The sequence below is a fragment of the Piliocolobus tephrosceles genome, chromosome 2, assembly GCF_002776525.5.
Source record: "Piliocolobus tephrosceles isolate RC106 chromosome 2, ASM277652v3, whole genome shotgun sequence".
NCBI classification, from domain to species: Eukaryota; Metazoa; Chordata; class Mammalia; order Primates; family Cercopithecidae; genus Piliocolobus; species Piliocolobus tephrosceles.
Window position 1 is genome coordinate 190,200,303 of NC_045435.1, and position 22,160 is coordinate 190,222,462.

General features: G+C 37.7%; 1 protein-coding gene across 5 annotated transcripts in view; it reads right to left on the minus strand.

Moving 5' to 3' along the window:
* The window catches only part of ATP13A3 (ATPase 13A3), a 93,979-nt gene that overhangs the window by 46,203 nt on the left and 25,616 nt on the right, over positions 1 to 22,160 (minus strand). For 4 of the 5 annotated variants that reach the window (XM_023214763.3, XM_023214767.3, XM_023214766.3 and 1 more), the window contains exons 3-10: positions 11,490 to 11,587; positions 9,729 to 9,902; positions 8,856 to 9,038; positions 8,539 to 8,609; positions 6,167 to 6,247; positions 5,022 to 5,091; positions 3,373 to 3,507; positions 2,827 to 2,899 (exon numbers count right to left, since the gene is read on the minus strand). In XM_023214763.3, coding sequence (XP_023070531.1) covers positions 2,827 to 2,899; positions 3,373 to 3,507; positions 5,022 to 5,091; positions 6,167 to 6,247; positions 8,539 to 8,609; positions 8,856 to 9,038; positions 9,729 to 9,902; positions 11,490 to 11,540 — 838 coding nt within the window. In that variant the 5' untranslated portion in view covers positions 11,541 to 11,587. The remainder of the gene's footprint in view (positions 1 to 2,826; positions 2,900 to 3,372; positions 3,508 to 5,021; positions 5,092 to 6,166; positions 6,248 to 8,538; positions 8,610 to 8,855; positions 9,039 to 9,728; positions 9,903 to 11,489; positions 11,588 to 22,160) is intronic. The other variant, XM_023214765.3, reaches the window with a different exon arrangement.

Below are 22,160 nucleotides of genomic sequence, written 5' to 3' on the forward strand. Positions count from 1 at the left end.
GTGCAGTGGTCGGATCTCAGCTCACTGCAAGCTCCGCCTCCCGGGTTCACGCCATTCTCCTGTCTCAGCCTCCCGAGTAGCTGGGACTACAGGCGCCCGCCTCGTCGCCCGGCTAGTTTTTTGTATTTTCTATTAGAGACGGGGTTTCACCGTATTAGCCAGGGTGGTCTCGACCTCCTGACCTCGTGATCCGCCCGTCTCAGCCTCCCAAAGTGCTGGGATTACAGGCTTGAGCCACCACGCCCGGCCTCTTTCCTGCTTTTAAAAAAGTAATTTACTAAATTATGAGGGAAAAACTTTTAAAGAATGACATTCAGTACATAGTAGATATATCGATCTTCATTTAAAAAAACTAAGATCCCTTCTTTTAAAAATTCGGTTTTTCTTTAAAAAGAAAATAAACCATTCCTCAGATGGGAAGAAAAAAGTAAAAATTTGACTTTTCTTAAAGCTTTTAAATGCCACTTGGAAGTTCTACTCCTTTTAGGTGTACCAGAAAACAAGGTATTGATGATATGTAAGACCATACAGAGTGGGAAAGGAAGATTCAAGTTGAATAGCGTCTGCCCTAGCGTCCCCAGTATCTTCAGCAACAGCAGAACAAGAAGAGGAGAGGCATCAGTAAGCTACACATCTTAGACTTCAACTAAGGGAGGCAGATCTTCCCAGCTAGAGTAGCAGGTGGCCAGGAAGCACAGGGAAGGAAGCAATCTCTTGGGTGTAGTTTGAGTCAAGAAAATGGAGACTGATTTGGTGTTCTGAGTAAATCAAAGCGGCTTCTGCCTCCAAGGCCCATGATGCTGTGCTGCCTCCTTTACCTCTTCAACATCTTGCCAGACAAGTTACATGTCCAAAACATTACCCTTCTTACAAGTCTGCTTCTCTTCCAGAGTTTGCTATTTAACTAAATAGCACCAACATCCATCCACCTAGCCAGACACCACTCCATGGCCTCACATACAATGAGGTAAATCCTGTTCAATAGTCACATTTCAGTATCTTTCAAACTCATTTCTTTTAATCTCCACAATCCCTACCTTGATTCAGGGGCTGGGGGGGGTCACGCCTTCAGTATTACTCTCCTTCAAACCAGTCTGAATGTGGACACCAGAATGATTTTTTTCCAAAGGGCACGTACTTTATCACTCCTCTGCGTAAAACCCTTCGATGGCAGCTATGCATAGTGGCTCATGCCTGTAATCCCAGCACTCTGGGAGGCCAAGCCAGGCAGATCACTTGAGGCCAGGAGTACCAGACCAGTCTGGCCAACATGGTAACACCATTTCCACTAAAAACACAAAAATTAGCTGGGTGTGATGGTGTGCATGCCTGTAATCCCAGCACTTTGGAAGGCCGAGGCGGGTGGATCACTTGAGGCCAGGAGTTCGAGACCAGCCTGGCCAACATGGTGACACCCTATTTCTACTAAAAATATAAATACTGGCTGGGCGTGGTGGCACATGCCTGTAATCCCGGCTACTCAGGAGGCTGAGGCACAAGAATTCCTTGAACCTCGGAGGCGGAGGTTGCAGTGAGCCAGACTGCCACTGCACTCCAGCCTGGGAGGGAGACTCTATCTAAAAAATAAAATAAAATAAAATAAAATAAAAAAATAATAATACCATTCAATGGCTTTCCAATGTCTTTTGGGCTGAGCCCAAACCCCTAACACGTCTCAGAGAGCTGGCCATCATTTATAGTTGCTATATTTGTCATACTAAATTTCTTCTTTCAGTTCTCACAATGTCCACACAATCTCTAATTTCTAGGCCTCTGGGTATTTAGAACCCTCTTCTCTCCTTCTCTCAGCCTCCCCTTATCAACTTCTCACCTACCTCTTATTTGGCTAATTCAAATAATCACCACTTAAAAGCACTTAATCAAAGATGTCATCCCTGATACCTACAGTAAATGAGCTCCTCCTAATATATAAGTTGGCTGACTTCTCCTTATCACAGCATTTATCACACTTCACTGTTACTGTTATTACTGTTATCTCTACACCGAATCCCCAGAGCCCAGCACTGTGCCACTGCACACTTGTGCCTGTTACATAGAAGAAAAATACAATTTTATATAAATAAAATTGATAGTTTTTTGATACAAACTCAGGAACTGAAATACATACTTTTAGTTCTTAAAAAAATGAATGTATGTGCAAGGCAGAGTGGCTCAAGACTGTAATCTCAAGACTTTGGAAGACTGAGGCAGAAGGATCTCTTGAGCCCATGAATTCAAGGCGAGTATGGGCAACACAGTGAGACCTCGCCTCTCTAAAAAAAAAAATTTAGCCAGGCATGGTGGCACAAGCCTGCAGTCCCAGCTACTTGGGAAGCTGAGACAGGACGGTAAGTTAAGCCACTGCACTCAGGCCTGGGCAACAGTGAAACCCCATCGACTTAAACAAAAAAAAGGCCGGCTGCAGTGTGCAGTGGCTCAAACCTGTAATCCCAAAACTTTGGGAGGCCCAGGTGGGCAGATCACTCAGCCCAGAAGTTTTGAGACCAGCCTGGGCAACATGGCAAAACCCTGTCTAAAAAAAAAAAAAAAAAAAAAGTACAAAAATTAGCTGGGCATGGTGGCATGCACCCGTAGTCCCAGCTACTTGGGAGACTAAAGTGGGAAGATTACTTGAGTCTGGGAGGTCAAGGCTGCAGTAAGCTGAGATTGCGCCTTTGCACTGCAGCCTGAGTGACAGAGACACTGACTCAATCGACTGATCAATCAGAGAATATATATGTATTAAACTTTGGGCTCACTTCACACATTATGCCTAACAGGTATCTTTTTTGATTTATTCTTCCAACATTCACTTCAATTACTTACCTTCATTTACTCTACAAACTGAAACTCTTACAGTGCTATGGGTTGCCACCATGTCATGCAACATAACGTATTGCTGAAAGAGGAAAAAGAAGTTAAAAACTAGCCAATATGAACCCACTCAAGAAAAAAGCCAGAGTGCTAAAAAATAAGTTAATTCAATAAATGTATATCACTCCATCTTTATAAAATGTCGAGTCAGAAATTCAGATTATTAATTGTTTTAGTTCAAGACAAAACAAGAAGCACTTTTAACAGGATAGCCCTGAAAACAGTACCTTCCAGTATTCCAGTCTGTGATCAGCAACCACAGATCCCTATGGCCTCTAGACAGTCAAGTGGTAGAGTCGTGACTCTAAAAAGCACCTGCCATCCCCAACCTCCTACCCCGCAAAACAAAAAAGGGAGGGGAGAAGGAGCACATATTCATGCAACTAAAATAATGACTGCATTGAGAATTTACGTTGTGCCGAGTACTATTCTACACACTTTAGATGTTATTACAAAACACAAATAGAGTTGTGAAACCCATAATAAACTTGAACTTACCTTTCTAATGGAATACAGTGAGCTTAAGATTGATACTATAGACATAACCACAATAGCTAGAGCATAGTAATAGTATTCATCAGTGCTCCACAGTATAACACTGAACAGCTGGAAAATGTAAAATGGGTTGAGAACCTAAAAAACAAGATTTTAAAGTCAAACTGAATGAGATATTAATGACCACACAGATTGTCCACCTTTTCATTCGACAATCAACCAAAAAGATACAAATATGTACAGGATAAGTTCCATAGTATTCTACAGCAAAATGTGCTTCCCTAAAAAGTAGGGCAGGCTGGGTGCGGCGGCTCACGCCTGTAATCCCAGCACTTTGGGCAGCCGAGGTGGGTGGATCATGAGGTCAGGAGATGGAACCATCCTGGCTAACGTGGTGAAACCCTGTCTCTACTAAAAAAATACAAAAAAATTAGCCAGGCGTGGAGGCGGGCACCTGTAGTCCCAGCTACTCAGGAGGCTGAGGCAGGAGAATGGCGTGAACCCAGGAGGCGGAGCTTGCAGTGAGCCAAGATCGTGCCACTGCACTCCAGCCTGGGGGACAGAGTGAGACTCCATCTCAAAAAAAAAAAAAGTAGGGCAATGTGCTATCATACTCTTATTATTATTAAACTATAATTTGGCTAAATAAGGTTAATTTAAATTACTGGCATCCATTTAGATTCACACCATCCAAATATAGACTCGGCTAGAAAAGGCTAGTAAGTGTATGATTTTAGCTATTCTGCAATCTGCCTTGGCAATAAAGGACATTTATTTCCAACTACTGTGCTCTGGGCTAATAGAATACAAAACTTTTAATGAAACTGAACAAATATTTGCTTATTTTAAACTCAAAACACAAATTTACTTATATGTCAAAAGTTCACTGGAGGCCAAAGGAAAGACAAATGTGAGTTAATGAGTTATGTAACTTTGCTTTCTCTAAGATAATAACTAAGTATTAATTCCTGAATGAAAAAGAGATAAAGGGAGCCCTTGGCAATGAACTTCATCTACCCAAAGGTCATGGTATTTTATCAATTTCATTAACCACCCCCACCCCCAATATCTTAAAATTGATGCTTCTGTACTTTTCAAAGCACTTTCATATAGATATAGTTAGATATAGTCTCATTTTACCTGGAAATCAAATGAGATAATTAGAAAACACTTATCCCAAGTTAACAGTTAAAGGAGCAACAGAGAGAATGTACTAAAGATCAGAGCTAGTTACTGATAGAACCACATTACAAATCAGGCTTTCCAATTCCTAATCACTACACTATGCTATGCTCATAAGCAACATTACATGTCCACTCTCAGGAACTGATGAAAAACAATCTTACTTCTACTACTGAAAGTGTTCACCTAATACAACTAATTCTTGAGCTTTAGCCAAAAACCAGAATGAAGATTGGTGAACCTAACTCTGCTAGACATTCAACAGGTAATAAAAGCAAAACTAGACAAAATTTTAAGAATACATGCCCCAGATTCTTTCCCTATTAAATTTCTTCGTCTTTACCTTCCAAGTAAAAATATGCAAAAAGAGGTTAGGAAAAAGAAAACCAAGAATATCTTAATCACGACTCTTTCCAAATTGACAATTCATTGATCATGACTGTTGAGTTATATACAATAAATAGTCTTACCTCTTTAATTAGAAGCTTAAAAACAGAAGGCACTTTTACAGCAATTTCATTTACTCCATAAAGCAGTTTTCTATAACAGGAAAATACATTAATACTATTACATTATATAATAGTAGCATAGTTTATGAAAGGCATTGTATTAGGTAAGGCTTAAACCACAGACTGTTCTTATTCATGTCTCCAAACACTTGTCTTCTATAATTCAAACTCTCTACCTACAGAATTTAAAACAAAGAAGTCAACAGTAGATACCTATACTGGTAGCATTTAACTTCATTTTGTCTCACATCTTTATGTGTGACAAGTATCTTTCCCACTAGTCTATAATACCATGTGAGCAAAAGGTTCTCTTTTGCATCCTTGAACACACTAGATCTTAACAATTTTGAATTACAATTAATTTTTTGCAAGAAACCAAATAAATTGGAGGGATCTTACTTTTTTAATACTGCACTAACAGTGTTTAGTTCAATACACTGTATGTTTGACTTTAAAAGAAAATGCTTTTAAAGTTTAAATGTTTCCACTTAATTCCTTATGTTACAGTAGTCTGTATGATAGAGTAATTCTTGACTTTTACGAAGTGTAAATCTAAATGAGTGAATTTTATGTTCTACCCCTTTGAAAGAACATGCTACAGAACTATAAGAAAATTTCCTATTGAATTTCAAAACGGCATTTATCTTTAAAATATGCAATACACTGGTGTATTTTTATGATTTAACAAGGAATAACACTATGAAGAAGATCACGTCTCCCAATTTACAATTTTTCATTACGGTGAATTTGACCTATCAATTGTAAGGCATACCATTATTATATGATCAAGAATGACACTTCACCAACTCTATGACACATCCCAATTTCAGAGATGTTAAAAGGTGGAAAAATGTGCACCTGGGAACTGATGAAATATGGTATAATTTCAGGGATACCAACTCCAAAATATCAGCTTTCACATTTTTATAATTCTTAAACTGACAAGACAGTCTTACCCAAATAAAATACCAATAAATTCTCAACTACTATGTCTGTAATATTTAAGTATCTGTTAATATGTACAACTATATGGTAAAGGGTTGACTATGTATACTACTGCTTTCAGGAATTTTGAGAAGATCTAACTTTAGTTGGATAAAAATTACCTGTAGGCATGCATCCCCTTTGTCAGTCCTGCACTATGCTTTTCATAAATTGACGTACAAGAAACACCTTCATCCAGTCCCCTAAATAAATCCAAAGTTTTTACTTTAAACAAAGTTTAAAATATCCAAATTTCTTAACGCCTCATTTTTCTATATGCCTGATTTTATAAAGGTGTGACTTCCTTACAAATGCTTAGAAACCCTTAACAAAAATTGAGATAACAAATGAGAATTTTTAAATCTCAAATTCTTAAGATAAACAATGACAAATCTAAGTCTCAAACTCAACTTCAAAACTATTCAATGTATTTATTGTAGGATAGATGAGATGGCTCTAAATACCCAAGTTTATATAATAATATCATTATCCTTAAGACTGTGCCAAAGCTGTAATAACTAAAATTAAACTTTAAAATTGTAAGATAAAGTATAACTTGAGAATTCTAAACAAAAGATGAAAAAATTTTATTTTTTAGCTACACAGTTTCTCCTTTTCAATTTTAGAGTCAAACTAAGAATTTCTATTCATTGTCTTCCATCTCCATAAAAGCATCAATTCAAACCCTTCCCTAATGCATACCTGGTTTGAAGTGCAGAATTTATGAGTCACAGACAATGCCTAAAATCTGTAGCAATTACAAATGGGATTCAACTAACATATCTACTTTTTCCCAAAATATCTTAATTATGCTTTTTTTTTTTTTTTTTGAGACGGAGTCTTGCTTTGCTGCCAGGCTGGAGTGCAGTGGCACGACCTCAGCTCACTGCAACCTCGCCTCCTGGGTTCAAGCGATTCTCCTGCCTCAGCCTCCTGAGTAGCTAGGACCACAGGCACATGTCACCACGCCCAGCTAATTTTTGTATTTTTAGTAGAGAAGGGGTTTCACCATGTTGGCCAGAATGGTCTCGATCTCTTTATCTCAAGTGATCCACTTGCCTCGGCCTCCCAAAGTGCTGGGATAGCAGGCATGAATCACCACCCCATGCCTTAATTATGCTTATTTTAACTGAGATACCAGCTATAAAACTCTAAAGCAAAGAGAGTCTTACATATACTTAATTTCAATCCTTTTTCACATTTTCCACATAGGAAAGCTAAGCTTCATAATTCACTGCAATCAGTGGAATAAGTTTAAATTTTTAAGTTTCTATGGCTGGCAAAAGACACACAGTAAATATGTTTGACATTTCTTCCCACTGAATTTGATGACTTCTCCAGAAGGCAGCAGGGGCCAGTGCCAAGTAAAAAAAAAAAAAATTTTTTTTTTTTAAACAAAATGAGAGCCCATTGGCAATTTTCTTTGTTTTTTTGAAACGCAGTTTTGCTCTTCTGCCCAGGCTGGAGCAGAGTGGTGCAATATTGGCTCACTGCAACCTCCGGCCCCCCGGGTTTGAGGAATTCTCCTGCCTCAGTCTCCCAAGTATTGGGGATTATAGCCATCCGTCACCAGGACCGGCTAATTGTTTTTGTATTTTTAGTAGGGATGGGGTTTCACCATGTTGGCCAGGCTGGTCTGGAACTTCTCACCTCAGGTGATCCACCCACCTTGGCCTCTTCAAGTGCTAGAATTACAGGCATGAGACACTGCGCCTGGCCCGATTTTCTTTAAGGCAACAGTTCTTAATCAGGAATGGTTTTTAGAACTAGGCATGTAAAAATGCCCATGCCCATTCCAGAATGTTCCAATTCTTTAGTGTATCTGAGTAAAAAATCCAGGCATGAATATTTTATTTTTTACTTCCAACAGAAACCTACAGGTATGAATATTGTAGATGTTCATAACATGATTTTCTTTTTACCGCTAAAATTAAGAATTCCTTTGGCACTCTAAAGCAACGATATTAATGAGTATTTATAATAATCATTCTAAAAGCAATAAAATAGAATCTTAATTTGTACTTATATAACTTAAATCCTCAATTAAAAATAAAGGAATTACTACAGCTTGCCCCATTCTTTATCTACATAGTAAAATTAATTTCTATTTGCCTATTACTCTACTCCTCAAGTACCACAGGCTCCAAGTGTCAGTAAACTAACAGGTAATGATCCAGATACTCTACGTTAAGATACAGGCTATGAGGTATACACAAAATCACTTTGAGGTGCAACAGGTAAGAACTCCGACTCAGGAGACTTTGGCATCATACTGATTCTAAGTTTCATGTAAACGCTGCCATGGTGCAAGCTGCGGTGGGACTTATTTTCAAATGGCTAATGAGCCTTCAAACAGCAACAGGGAGTTGTTCATTAATACGTGAATAGAAATTTAAAACCGCAGCAATTTTATGAATACTAGAATGGACTCTTTTCTACCTAGAACGGTTTCAGGATATTCAAAGTATAATCCAAACAAAAGGAAGATACTTACTTTAAGAAATCAAAATTGTGAATAGTATCATTCCAGAAATATTTTACACTATGATGGGTGAAATAACGAATCTGTGGAACACAAATAAATGTTACACCAAAAAGCATATCATCACTTGGGACAAGTAATCTGTTACTTCTATTAACAGCTATATATAGGATTATATGTAGCATTATATATAGTAATAGGTAATATTTTATATGCATTTAAATTATCTCAAGCATTAACTGCAAACACAAAATTATAGAATATACATGATAGCATAAAATGTAACAATTCTGATTTTTAAAGAAACTTTGACGTTAAGATCACAATACCTGTTGTGATTCAGCCTGTGAATATTTACTGATCCCGTGCCTATTTTCTTCAGTGGGATTCTCAATTAAACAAACTGCATGGCCATTTGAAAGCTTATTAGACATAGATTTTGGACTTGAAACTGGGTGAGTTTCCAAAGAAAGAATGCGAATTTTTGCACAAAACCACATTTTGAATTCATCCTTAAAGAGAAAGGGATAAGGGTAAGGAGTCAATTTTACATAAAACTGCCTGTATTTTCATTTAATTTCCATTCTTCACAAGACATTATTTCCTCATCTCTAATTGAGGAAACATCATCCCTACTCACTAAATATTAAACCATTTCATGAGGATGCTTAAATTCAAACATAAAGTGCTTTCCATTGCTCATGGTTTTTACGACATATTTTACCGACAAGTACATCAATACTTCATAAAATATCATGAGTAATTCCTTAATTAGCCTATATATTTGGACTAGATTTAAAACCTCTTAAAATATGCTTCCAGTTAGGATTTTTAAAAAAGAAAAAAGGCTGAGATGTATCAGCATCACACAGCAGACAGGCAGCTGGCCTAGTGACTGAGATCTGGACTACAGTCCTAACGGACCAGTAGCCTCAACAGACAAGTATCTAATCTAATCTCTCAGGGCAATAAGAGACATGAAAGGAAGGGGGTGAATTTGATCACCTTTTAAGATTCCTTTAAACTCTAATCACTATAATAATAGTTAATTCAAATACAAATCCTCTAGAAATACTAGAATTAGCATTCCTCATTTTATCCAGGCAGCGATGTTCCCTTCATCTATTATTCTGAATAAACTATACACAGAGACATTGTTTTACTCCTTAAATAATCAGTTACAAGTAAATACATAAACTTACAGTAGTCCTCAGCAGCACTACTTCACAGTCTTTAATTGCAGCTCTGACACAGGTCGCTTTCACCCGCCACTCAGGCATCCAATAGAGGAGGAGGAGGAGAAACCCACCAGTGCAAATCACTCCTAAAGAAACTACGGCAAGCTTCCAGCGACTCAAATTGTAACCATAAATCTCCTGCATGGACACAGCAATCACATGATTAATTATCAAATGTTATGGCAGACAAACACATTCCAAAGTTCTTTGTTTCCCAGATAGGTATTACCGTCTTGTCACATAAACTGTATTTTCCCAATCCATAATTTACCTTTAAATTTTGTTTCTGACTAGTTTATTGTCAGTTATATTTTAAGTAAATTTGTTGGTATTTACACTTTGATTTTATATTTAATTTATACCTAATACGTTCTTTCCCACTGATATAGTAAATTCATATTTGGTACACTTTCCTAGAATGTTTGCAATTTCATTTTTACATATCTTTTTAATTCTTCTTGAATTTATCTTGTTATGAGGTGGGCTTTTTTTTTTTTTTTTTTTTGAGACGGAGTCTCGCTCTGACTCCCAGGCTGGAGTGCAGTGGCCGGATCTCAGCTCACTGCAAGCTCCGCCTCCCGGGTTTATGCCATTCTCCTGCCTCGGCCTCCCGAGTAGCTGGGACTACAGGCGCCCGCCACCTCGCCCGGCTAGTTTTTTTCTGTATTTTTTAGTAAAGACGGGGTTTCACCGTGTTAGCCAGGATGGTCTCGATCTCCTGACCTCGTGATCCGCCCGTCTCGGCCTCCCAAAGTGCTGGGATTACAGGCTTGAGCCACCGCGCCAGGCCAGAGGTGGGCTTTTTTTTTAAATTAACATTTGATTTTGAGATAAATTTTAGATTTATAGAAAAGTTGCAAAAATATTATGAAGTTCCTGACATCCTTTGTGCAGTTTCCACTAATGTTAACATTTCCTGGTACATTTGTTAAAAATCAATAGATTAACACTGCTGTATTACTATTAACTAAACTCAGTTTTAGGGTTTCACTAGTTTTCCACTAGCATGTTATTTCTGTTGCACGATATAATTGAGAGTATCACAGTACATCTGGATGAATATATTTTAATTTACTGTTTTCCAAATGATTTATTAATTGTCCCAATACCACTGCGAATGATCAATTTGATCCACTGACAAACTGTCTCATAGTTTCAGGTTAGCCCCCCCAACAAGCGTTGCCAGATTTAACAAATGAAAATGCAGGGGGCCCACTTAAATTGAAATTTCAAATAAATAATAATCCTTTTGTCTGTCCCATGCAACATTTGGACATATTTATACTAAAAATTTCTCCCTTAATTATGTGATTTTTACATTTAACAGGGCATCTTATACTTTACCTGACATCTTTCTGGCTCCCACCAACAAAAAGTAGAGAAAGCTGATTTTAGAAAATTTTTGTAAGTCAAAATGAGAAATCTTTATTCGGGATTATACTTAAATCTTTTATTTAGGATTATATTAGCTAATGTTACTTCTTAAATCACCAAATGCAAAAACATACTTCTAAGTTTTAACAGACCACAAGTAAAAAAAGAATTATACTAAAAGCAACTAATAGACATACTACACAATCCCAATTCAAAAGCACAGGATGAGGAAAGAAGCCCACTGAGTTAGCTGCTGCTGCTACTGTTAATTGTCTTTTTCTAGTCCCTAAAATAATAAATTGCAGAGAGAAAGTCTTCATACTTCACAAGTAAATTAGAACAGCTGGTTACCATTTCATCTTCTTGACCCTGATTGATGATCTTTCTTTCTTCCTTGTCCATACCTACAGTGGTTTAAAGGTCTTGTGCTTCAAAACAATGGAAGATCACTGAGGGAAAAAAGGGAACAAATGTTAGTGAATTATTTTATATCTTAGCAGACAATACAACTTCATTCCATCAACTGTCTATTATACAAGGGCTCCCCAACCCCTTGGTCACGGACCTGTCAGGAACAGGGCCACACAGTAGGAGATGAGTGACAGGCAAGCAAGCATTAGTGCCCCAGCTCTACCTGCCATCAGATCAACAGTGGCATCAGATTCACATAGGAGCACGAACCCTACTGTGAACCGCGCATGGCAAAGGATCTAGGGTGCACACTCCTGATGAGAATCTAACGCCTCAGGATCTGAGACGAACAGTTTCCTGCCGAAACCATCCCTCCCCACCCGTAACTGTCTTCCAGGAAACCAGTTCCTGGCGCCAAAAAGGTCAGGGACCGCTGTTTTATACCACTGAAAGGTTCTTTTAATATTTAATAAGATTTTGTTTAAATGTGAATTCTTCCAAAGCAGTGATGTATTCATCACTTGCTCATGGGATGTATCCAACTTTAGATGACACGTAAGTAGTTTCTAAAGTGCTAGCTGGTTCTAATGACATTTTCAATGGGATACCAGTGCTCGAACCTGCATTACTTAACTACCACAAAACATGGCATATTTCATTAATCCGTTCAGACTAGCAGCAACTTTGATACAGAACAACTGACATTCTGAGAGGAACTACTAACAGAGTCTTCCTTTTTCATTCCACAGATTCAGAAGTAGTCTAGTTTAAGCATCTTGAGCTAAAAGTACTTCATACAACTCAAATTTATTCCCTGTAGCATAGTAAAGAGCTATAGCACTAGCAGTGAAACCAACCCAAAAACTTCTCAGAGATTATTAATCATCCAATAAATACTGACTGAGCACCAATTAAATAAATGGCAATCCCTGGCCAAGACTCAAAAGCTATGGCAGGTTTACTCCTACTGGAGAGCATTCAGCTGACTCCCGCATTCAATTCCAGGTCCACTGGGCAACCTTCTGATTGCTTCCGACTAACTAGAAAGCTTGTCCAGGGAAAAAATTCATTGAGCCCACTGACATTTTTTTTTTTTTTTTTTGTATTTCAAATATGAAACATTCAGCTACACGTTATAGAAATTTGCAAGATGTAAAACGATGCCAGTTTTCTAACTTCCTGTTTTTTTAGAAAATATCTTCTAAAAATGTTACTTAAAATGTAATTATTTTATTTTTTTAATAAATAAGCATTTAAAATATCAGTTTTAATTCATATATGGTATCAATAGCTATAGTCTACATAAATAAAAGCTCTTTAGCATCCACAAAAAAAAAAAAAAAAAACAAAAAAAATTTTCAAGAAGGTAAATGGGTTTCAGCCCCCCGAGTTTGATAACCACTGCTTCAGATGAGGCTGATCTCACGATGGGACTATTACTGCCTTCGTTTCAGATCCCATACTCTACTCATCTACCCAGTGCACAGCAGGCTTGACACACGGTACACGCTCAAAAATGCTTACTGAATAAATGACCTGATTTTAAAAATGTGCACTAAGTAACAATACCTATTTATTTTAAGATGATATAAATTAACAGCCAAGTAAAAACCAAATGCAGAATTTTAAAGTAACCCCACACATAAGATAGTTGAAACTTCTTGATGTTCTATCATAAAGTAACCAAAAAGAGGGGTTTATCTGCCCGGCTTGGTGGCTCACGCCTGTAATCCCAGCACTCTGGGAGGCCAAGGCAGGCAGATCACCTGAGGTTAGGAGTTCAAGACCAGAATGGCCAACATGGTGAAAAACCACATCTTTACAAAAATACAAAAATTAGCCGGGCATGATGGTGGGTGCCTGTAATCCCAGCTACTCAGGAAGCTGAGGCGGGAGAATTGCTTGAACCCAGGAGGCAGAGGTTGTAGTGAGCTGAGATCACATCACTGTACTCCAGCCTGGGCCACAGAGAAAGACTTCACCTCAAAAAAGAGACGGGTCTGTCTGTACAGTTACTTATGTCGTTGTAATAATTTCACTCCTAACTATGACATTCTTATCAAATATGTGAATATATAAACATTGGTACAAGAATAAATAACCAGCAAGACGATCAACTCAGTGCCACTGTGGAAAAGGAGAAACCTTACACACTATTGGGTCCAACTTCCTCTAAACAAGCCATATGACCAGACAAAATCTTTTGGGCATGGTAACAAGGTCTTCTCCATCTAGGGCAGTGTAATGGTCCTAGAGCATATTACCAGAGTTAGTCCACCATAATAATGTTCCATAAAATCAAAACACTTTTGGGTGTCAGTTATTCTCAAGGGCTGCGCCTGCTACTAGAGACTATGGTGAGAATAAGCCCAACCTCTTTCCCTGTAGAGAAGATCAGCCATCACCACCTGAATGTGTAAAGTAATAATACTGTACAGGCCTACTATCAAAGGATAAACCAAAGACCTTTTGCTTTGACACTGTCCCGGCTAAACAATACTAGTCTGAGGTTCTTAACCTTTAGTCTGTGATTCTTCCTTAAGGGCTCAAAAATGAATCTTGTAGTCACCACTCAGCAGTCACCAGGGTCAGTTTTGGTTTGGGTTTGTTTGTTTTCTTTAAATAGAGACAGGGTCTCAGGCTGGTTTAGAACTCCTGGGCTCAGGCAATCCTCCCACCTCAGCCTCCCAAAATGCTGAGATTGCAGGAACGAGCTACCACATCCCATGGGGTCGTTTTTGATAACCAATTCTGATCTCCAGTTCCAATCACCACCACCTAAAATATGCTTCCTCAGGGAAGGGACTACTTCGCATTCTCATATGGAGACTTCTGCTTCCAACCAAGTTGAAAAGCAACAACAAATTATATAACCGTTTTCAAGGAATTGTACATCAGGCAATGAAGAAAACTGACAGCTGAGAGATTAAAAAAAAACAAACTAGGCAAGCCCTACAACCATCCCACTTTACTGACAGAAAACACTTTACAGGTCACAAAAAGAGGGAGGACAGGTCGCTCAGAGGGAGCCCAGCAGTTTCTCTGAGTTTGGGAGATGAAACCGGAAGTCTGGAAAGCACCAAAGCAATGAGGTTTGCTGATGAGATCACCAGAAGAGAGTCTAGCCCACTAGGAAGACAACTGATCTGCAAGACGGACTCCCTCAAGCCTTCAGCTGCGTACTGCTCAGCACTCGTGTGTGAAGAAACTACCGAAGGCCAGGGAGAGAACCACCCAAAATGACTAAGGGGATTAAACCACCAGGGCTCACAAAAGGCTGGGAATCATACCCATTTTTACCAACCACAGTGGAAAACCCCATTAGCCACAAGGAATTAGGAAGAGTATTCAGGTTTTTGCTTTAGCTAGTGGGATAAAATTTGCCTCAAACAAAAACTGCTCTGGTACTGCCTAACAAAGCTTAAACCTAAGACCTGAAATAATACAACTGTTTTCAAGTAAATAAGGCTAGGCGCAGGCTCACATCCATAATCCCATCTCTTTGGGACGCTGGGGCAGGCAGATCACCTGAGGCCAAAAGTTCGAGACCAGCCTGGCCAACATGGTGAAACCCCATCTCTACTAAAAATACGAAAAAAAAAAAAAATTAGCCAGGCATGGTGGTGCACGCCTGTAGTCCCAGCTACTCAGGAGGGTGAGGCAGAAGAATCACCTGAATCTCAGAGGCAGAGGCTGCAGTGAGCCAAGATCGCTCCACTGTACTCCAGCCTGGGCAACAGAGTGACGCTCTGTCTCAAAAATAAAAATTACAAACTTTTAAAACACCAATGGGTCAAAGTTGTTAAAGTGGAAAATACAAAGTATTCTGAACTGAATAAAAATGATATACTGAAATGTGTAAGATGTCACAAAAACAGTACTTAGAAAAAAATTTACAGCACTAAATTCCAGTATCTGAGAGAAGAAAGGTCATGACCTCAGCTTCCACCTTAAGAAAAGCAGAGAAAGAATAGCAAATTACTCCCAGAATAACTGCTATAGGGAAATAAAAATCAGAGAAAAAAATAAATGAAATAAAAAAACAGAAAGATAGAGGAAATGTCACTGAAACCAAAAAGGCTGGTTCTCTGAAATCCATAAAATTGTTAACTGCTACCTAGACTCATCAAAATGAAAGAAAATGGGGAGGGAGAGGTGCAAATTACCAGTATCAGTAATAAGCAGATATACCACAACAGACTCTGCAAGTATCAGAAGGCTAATCAAGGAACTTAAGAAGCAATCTGACACTAATACACCAACTTTTTTGTAGATTTAAAGTTACTTCAAAATTGAAAATTTTTAAATTAAAAAAACCATCTTTATTGACCAGGGGATGGCCATGAGTTTGATAACTGCTAAAGCTAAGTTAAAAGCTGAGTGAATGGGTACATGGGAGTCCATTATACTAGTCTTTCTACTTTTTAATGTGTAGAAATTGTTGATAATAGAAAAGCTTTTCAAAAAATAAATTAAACAGCTGGGTGCAGTGGTGCATGCCTATAGTCTCAACTACTCAGGAGGCTGACATAAGAGAACCACTTGAGCCCAAGAGTTTGAGTCCAGCCTGGGCAGAACAGTGAGACTCCATTGCTAAAAAATAAAAAATCTAAAAATTAATATCCACCCATCTGAAGCTTTTAGATAGAAGAAAATTTTCAGAAGACATTTATTTCTGGCAGACAGGGCCACAAATATTGAGGACTCTGCCTCTAGGGGTCCAAAGTCCACTGACTCAATCTACTGTGTACCAGGTATTAACCATAAACTCAATTCACCAAACTTCTGTCGGTTTTTGAATCTTACTCTTCTTCACCCTTGTCTTTTATCAATTTCCCACAAACCTATAGACTTCCCACTCCTGTAAATCCAAATTTTTCAATGTAGAATGTATGCATAAATAGATGAATAAGCATGTTTTATAACTTCAGAAAGGAACTGCTGTTAAAATCCAACGTTTTCACTAAGCCCATGTACTTAAATTTAAAATTTTTTCTCCAAATATCTATAGAAAGAGTTCGTTCACCTTAGTTCAGCATAATTATATTTTTCACTTCATCTTCTACAGTTAGACCACAGAAAGAACTATTCCAATTAGTTTTAAATGGGCTTATTATTGGTAGTTCACTGCCTATAGCAACCTATTTTCATACTTTTAAAAATACAATTTTTAACCATATTACACCATTACTCTTTTTATGAGCGTAATTTCTCTAAAATGTAGTTGGTTTTTAAAGCAAATAAAGTCTTAGCAAATTTTACCAAAGTGCTAAAAATAAATAATTCAAATAAAAAGTTGCTCTAAAAACCTCCAATTAATATATTCACTTTGAGTACATTATATACTTCAAAGGAAATTACCCAAGAATTCACTTTTCACATAAACTTTTAGTCAACTCCAATGTGACAATTCCAACAGCTCTTACATTTATAACATATGTATGTTATAAACATATTTAAATTTTAAATGTACATAAGTAAAAGCCCTGATTATTTCAATGACTCCAAGAGGATTAAAAAAACCACATAAACATATTTAAAATACACTGCTTATCAAGATAAAAAAATATATTAAATACAATTCTACTATATATCTAATTAGACATTTGAAGCATGAATACCAAACTGATAAACCCATTATTTACAGAAGTATAACTTCTGCAGACTGCTGGAGCCATGGTTTTAATCAAGTCAAATTCTATGTCAGAGAAAACAAACTGAAGGGATTTTCTCACCAATAGCACTGTGTCATCACTCTTCCCAATTCCTGACATTAGGCGGCTTTCAGAAGCTGGCTCTTAAGAATAAAAATAATACTAAGCACAAAAATTTACAATTTTATGCCAAATATTTCTGTTTTGGTTCTGTTTGAACTACTTTCAAAATGACGAAGATATTAAAATTTAGAATTTAGTAATTCACCAATTTTTAGTAAGTTTTCAGAAGATGTGCCCTTCTGCCATCTGTCACCGGTAGAGCTCCTATTATTTGAATGAATCCTAGGCTAGTGAGCTCACCGAAGTTCCCATTCCACAGTGCACGCCTGAGTCTTGATGTTATCTGAATAGCAAAGAGCTTATAGGCTATTGTGCTTAACCAAACCCTTCCTTGAATTTATAATAAACTTGATTTGCTGTGCGAGTCTAAAAAAAAAAGAAAAGAAAAGCAGTATGGGACAAAGTGAAGCTACTGGAAAAAAATCTCACTAAATTAAATACCCTAATTTTTGAAAGTTTACTATTTTTTCACATTATGTAATTACTACAAACAAGTAAAGTATAATATTTATCCTATACTATGCCAAAAGTTAGTCAGATTTCTTTCCTTAAAACAAGACGAGTTGTTTTCAGACACAGAAATCTCCAAACCTCAAAGACATCTTTGCTTCAAACCTGAGTTTCTCATGAGCTGTAACAATATTATAACAGTTAGGGTGGACAGTGTTGAATATTTTTAAGGATAGTCTATGTATGTGCCTACAATTCCAAAGTAGGTAATTTCACAAAGTGATTTAAAGAATGACCTGTAATCAAGTAAAAGTTCAAGCAAAGCAATTTTGAGTAATACATTTTTAACTAAATTTTTTTCCTTCAGTCAGTATTTGCCATCTTCAGCAGTACTGAAGTAAAAAACTAAAATTAAAAACGCATTATTCACCAAGGCGGGCGGAATGCCTGAGGTCAGGAGTTTGAAATCAGCGTGGCCAACATGGTGAAACCCCATCTCTACTAAAAATACAAAAATGAGCCAGGCAAGGTAGCATGCGCCTGTAATCCTGGCTACTCAGGAGGCTGAAGCAGGAGAACTGTTTGAACCTGGGAGGTGGAGGCTGCAGTGAGCCAAGACTGCACCACTGCACTCCAGCCAGCATGACAGAGCAAGACTCCATCACACACGCACACACACCAAAAAAATGCATTATTCAAAATTCACAGCTAGGTGCAGTGGCTCACGCATATAATCCCAGCACTTTGAGAGGCTAAGGCAGGAGGATCACATGAGGCCAGAAGTTCGAGATCAGTCTGGCCAACATGGTGAAACCCATGTCTACTAAAAATACAAAAATCAGCCAGGTGTGGTGGTGCACATCTGTAATCCTAGTTATTAGGGAGGCTGAGGCAAGAGAACTGCTTGAACCCGGGAGGCGGAGGGTTGCAATGAGCAGAGATCACACTGCACTCCAGCCTGGGGAACAGAGTGAGACTCTGTCTCAAAAAAAAAAAAAAAAATTCACAAAAATAAGTAAGTATAAAAGAAATTCAAGTAACTGAATTTCTCAACGGTGTTTAAGTTTATCACATATATAATTCTGGAGTTTTAAAAATTAAAACTTCACTGAGACTTCTGTGACACCTTGTACTGCTGAATGAGAGAAGGAATTATCCTGCTTTGTTTTGTAGTCCTAGATTTTTTTTCTGAGAATTAAACATACCTACCAATGTAAATAAAGATTTGATAAACCCATCTTTAAAGACCACACAAGCCAAGAGTGCTTTAATGATCTTGAAATATAAACAGCACAGCTAGCATTCTAAATATTATTTTATTTTCAAAATTGTAAAATTTACAGCAACTGAGAAGATAACCTTGTACAGTTCAAAATCAGTTCTACGTTTTGCTGTTGAAATAAAATATGCCCCAATACATTGAAAGTCCTAACTCTACTCACTAAACAATTTCAATTTTAACACCTATACAAATATATATAAAAAGAATTTTTCAAAAATCAGAATCATCCAACTATAATAACCAAATTGTGATAATTCTTTATGAGGGCAAAACTTAAAACTTCAAGTCAGCTCCTAAAAATAAGAATGACATAATATAATTTAATGAATACGTGGAAATTTTACAAGGATACCAGCTAAATTTTAACAAAGCTCTACTCAATACCCACTTTATCACTTCCCATCTTGGACTTTCTCTTATAATATGCTTTTGTTTCTGTGTTTAGGCTTAAGGAAGACCATTGTATCCAACATACACCAAACCAAGACTGTATTTACATTTGTAAAGTGGAGTCTTTGTATAATTATATTTTTTTGTATGTTACAAAACAATGTGATAGCTGTAACAAAATAAGTTTTAATTAGGAAAGATAACCTAATGACTTATACTAGGGTCAGTATGAAGAAGAGTTTAGCCTACACTATACCATTCATTCCAGGATAGGTACTTTATTACTTTTATTATACACACTATTTAAAACACAAAATCAACCCTTTTGTTCAGAGAAATCCCACAGAGTTTTGTCTAATTGTATAGTATTTGGCAAAAAGGGGTAAGTTACCTTTGGACTGACAAATGATATGTGTATTTTACTCTCTCTTTATAAAATAAGAAAATATGCAAAATATCATTTATATGCAATGTAACAAAACAGTTTGCATTCTCAAAATGTCCACTTACATCATTGAGAGATTTTCTATTTCAATTATTCAAGCTACTACTGTGTTCTTAAAACTTTCATACTTTTCCCTAAATTGTTCTCAAGTCTGTAACTTTAAAATTCCACATTCAAGGTTAAGAATTATAAGACTCTCATAGTTGCTAGATAGATTTCAAAACATTACTACTATCTATGATGAAAAATGCTGCGGCCGGCAATAGGAAACAGTGGTAAGTCCCAGACTGAATATTCAAAACTGGCAGAAGCAAAATGCCTTAGAGAGAAAACTGGCACCTACCCCTGAGATCATCAAAAAGGCGAATACATCAATAAATTGGTGGCAATAGCTACCTCTGGGCTGGGTGGGTGTGAGGAAGAGACATCAGTGCCTTCTGAATGCCTTCCAGAAGGAAAACTGAATAGTTGATTGAATATACGCCTAAACTTCTAACTCTACAATGCAAGGCCAAGCCTGGGTCTCAACCTGCAGGAACCTTTGAAATACATCATGGTGCTCTATCAGACCATTCTCTTTGACTGCATCTTACCCCAGACAAGAGGAAGTTGTCATTCTGACGCCTCCTTTAGCGAGTGTATTCCTATTAATCAGATTTAGTTCTACCTCCTCTACACATTTTGGCCCAGCTGAAAAAGCATGTGCCCATACTACAGCTTTTAAGTAACAGCAAATTGGAAAAAAAAAAAAAAAAAAAAAAACTTGAGACAGCATCTTGCTCTGTCTCCTAGGCTGGAATGCAGTGGCACAACCTTAGCTGACTGCAACTCCGCCTTCCGGGTTCAAGCAATCTTATTGCCTCAGCCTCCTCAGTAGCTGGGACCACAGGTGTGTACCATCATGCCCAGCCAATTTGTTGTGTTTTTATAGAGATGGGATTTCACTATGTTGCCCAGGATGGTCTCAAACTCCTGCACTCAAGCAATCTGCCCATCTTGGCCTCCCAAAGTGCTGGGATTATAGGCGTGAGCCGCCACACCCAGCCCTCAGTTATTTTTATCAAACTAATTCCCCTAAGAATTAAGTGTGCATCTTATGCCAGGTTCTTTACTACATTATAACAGTAGGATTTACAACTTCATCCCAAAAACAAACAAAAATAAATGAAAAGAGCACAAAACAAGAGTCAACTTTAGATTCAGTGGCTGGCTTCGTCGAGCAACAGCGTAGTGGCTTTCAGGTGGCTGGAGGTGACTCGCAATTTGCAGTATCTCTGAATTCACTAACAGGTCAAAATGCAAATCTTTGTGAAGACCTTGACAATCACCCTGGAGGAGGAGCCCAGTGACACCACTGAGAATGTAAAGGCCAAGATTCAGGGTACAGAAAGTATGCCCCCTGACTAGAAGAGGCTCATTTCTGCAGGCAACCAGCTGGAAGATCACACTCTTTCTGATTACAACATCCAGAGTCAACCCTGCACCTGGACTCCACCTGAGGAATGGCTGTCAGTTCTTCAGTCTCCTATTCACAGTGCCCAATAACAGCATTAACTCTGCACCGTAGCCATTTGCCCCAATTTAAATTTAGAAATGACCAGTTTCAGTGATAGCTGAACCTGCTCAAAATGTTAATAAAAGTTTTGTTGCACAGTAGCCAAAAAAAAAAAAAACACAAGTTAACCTTAACTTTTCCTTAAATAACAATTAACTCAACATGAACTATGAACTATGATGCAAGTTCCTTCACGCTGGTCTCAATTTCTTCTCCAGTAAAACAAGGCAGTGGAATAATTTCTGTAATAAATATCAACCAAAAAGGTTTGGAGCTACACAAGCATAGCCTTTGTATATGGCCTGCTGGTACACTCTTTCACCACTAGGGGATGTTCCAACATTAGGAAGGAAAAAAGGCTGAGTTACAACAAGACTTAATAAACAGAACTGCTGCAGTTACCCGAAGTGATCAAGAATGATTAAAGATGAGAAATTATCTCAAAGAACTAAAAATAGAACTACTGTTCGACCCAGCAATCCCATTACTAGGTATATATCCAAAGGAAAATAAATCATTCTACAAAAGACACATGCACTCATATGTTCATCACAGCACTATTCACAATAGCAAAAACATGGAATCAACCTAGGTGTTCATCAACAGTGAATTGCCTAAAGAAAATGTGGCACATATACACTATGGAATACTATGCAGCCATAAAAAAAATAAAATTATGTCCTTTGCAGCAACATGGATGCAGCTGGAGGCC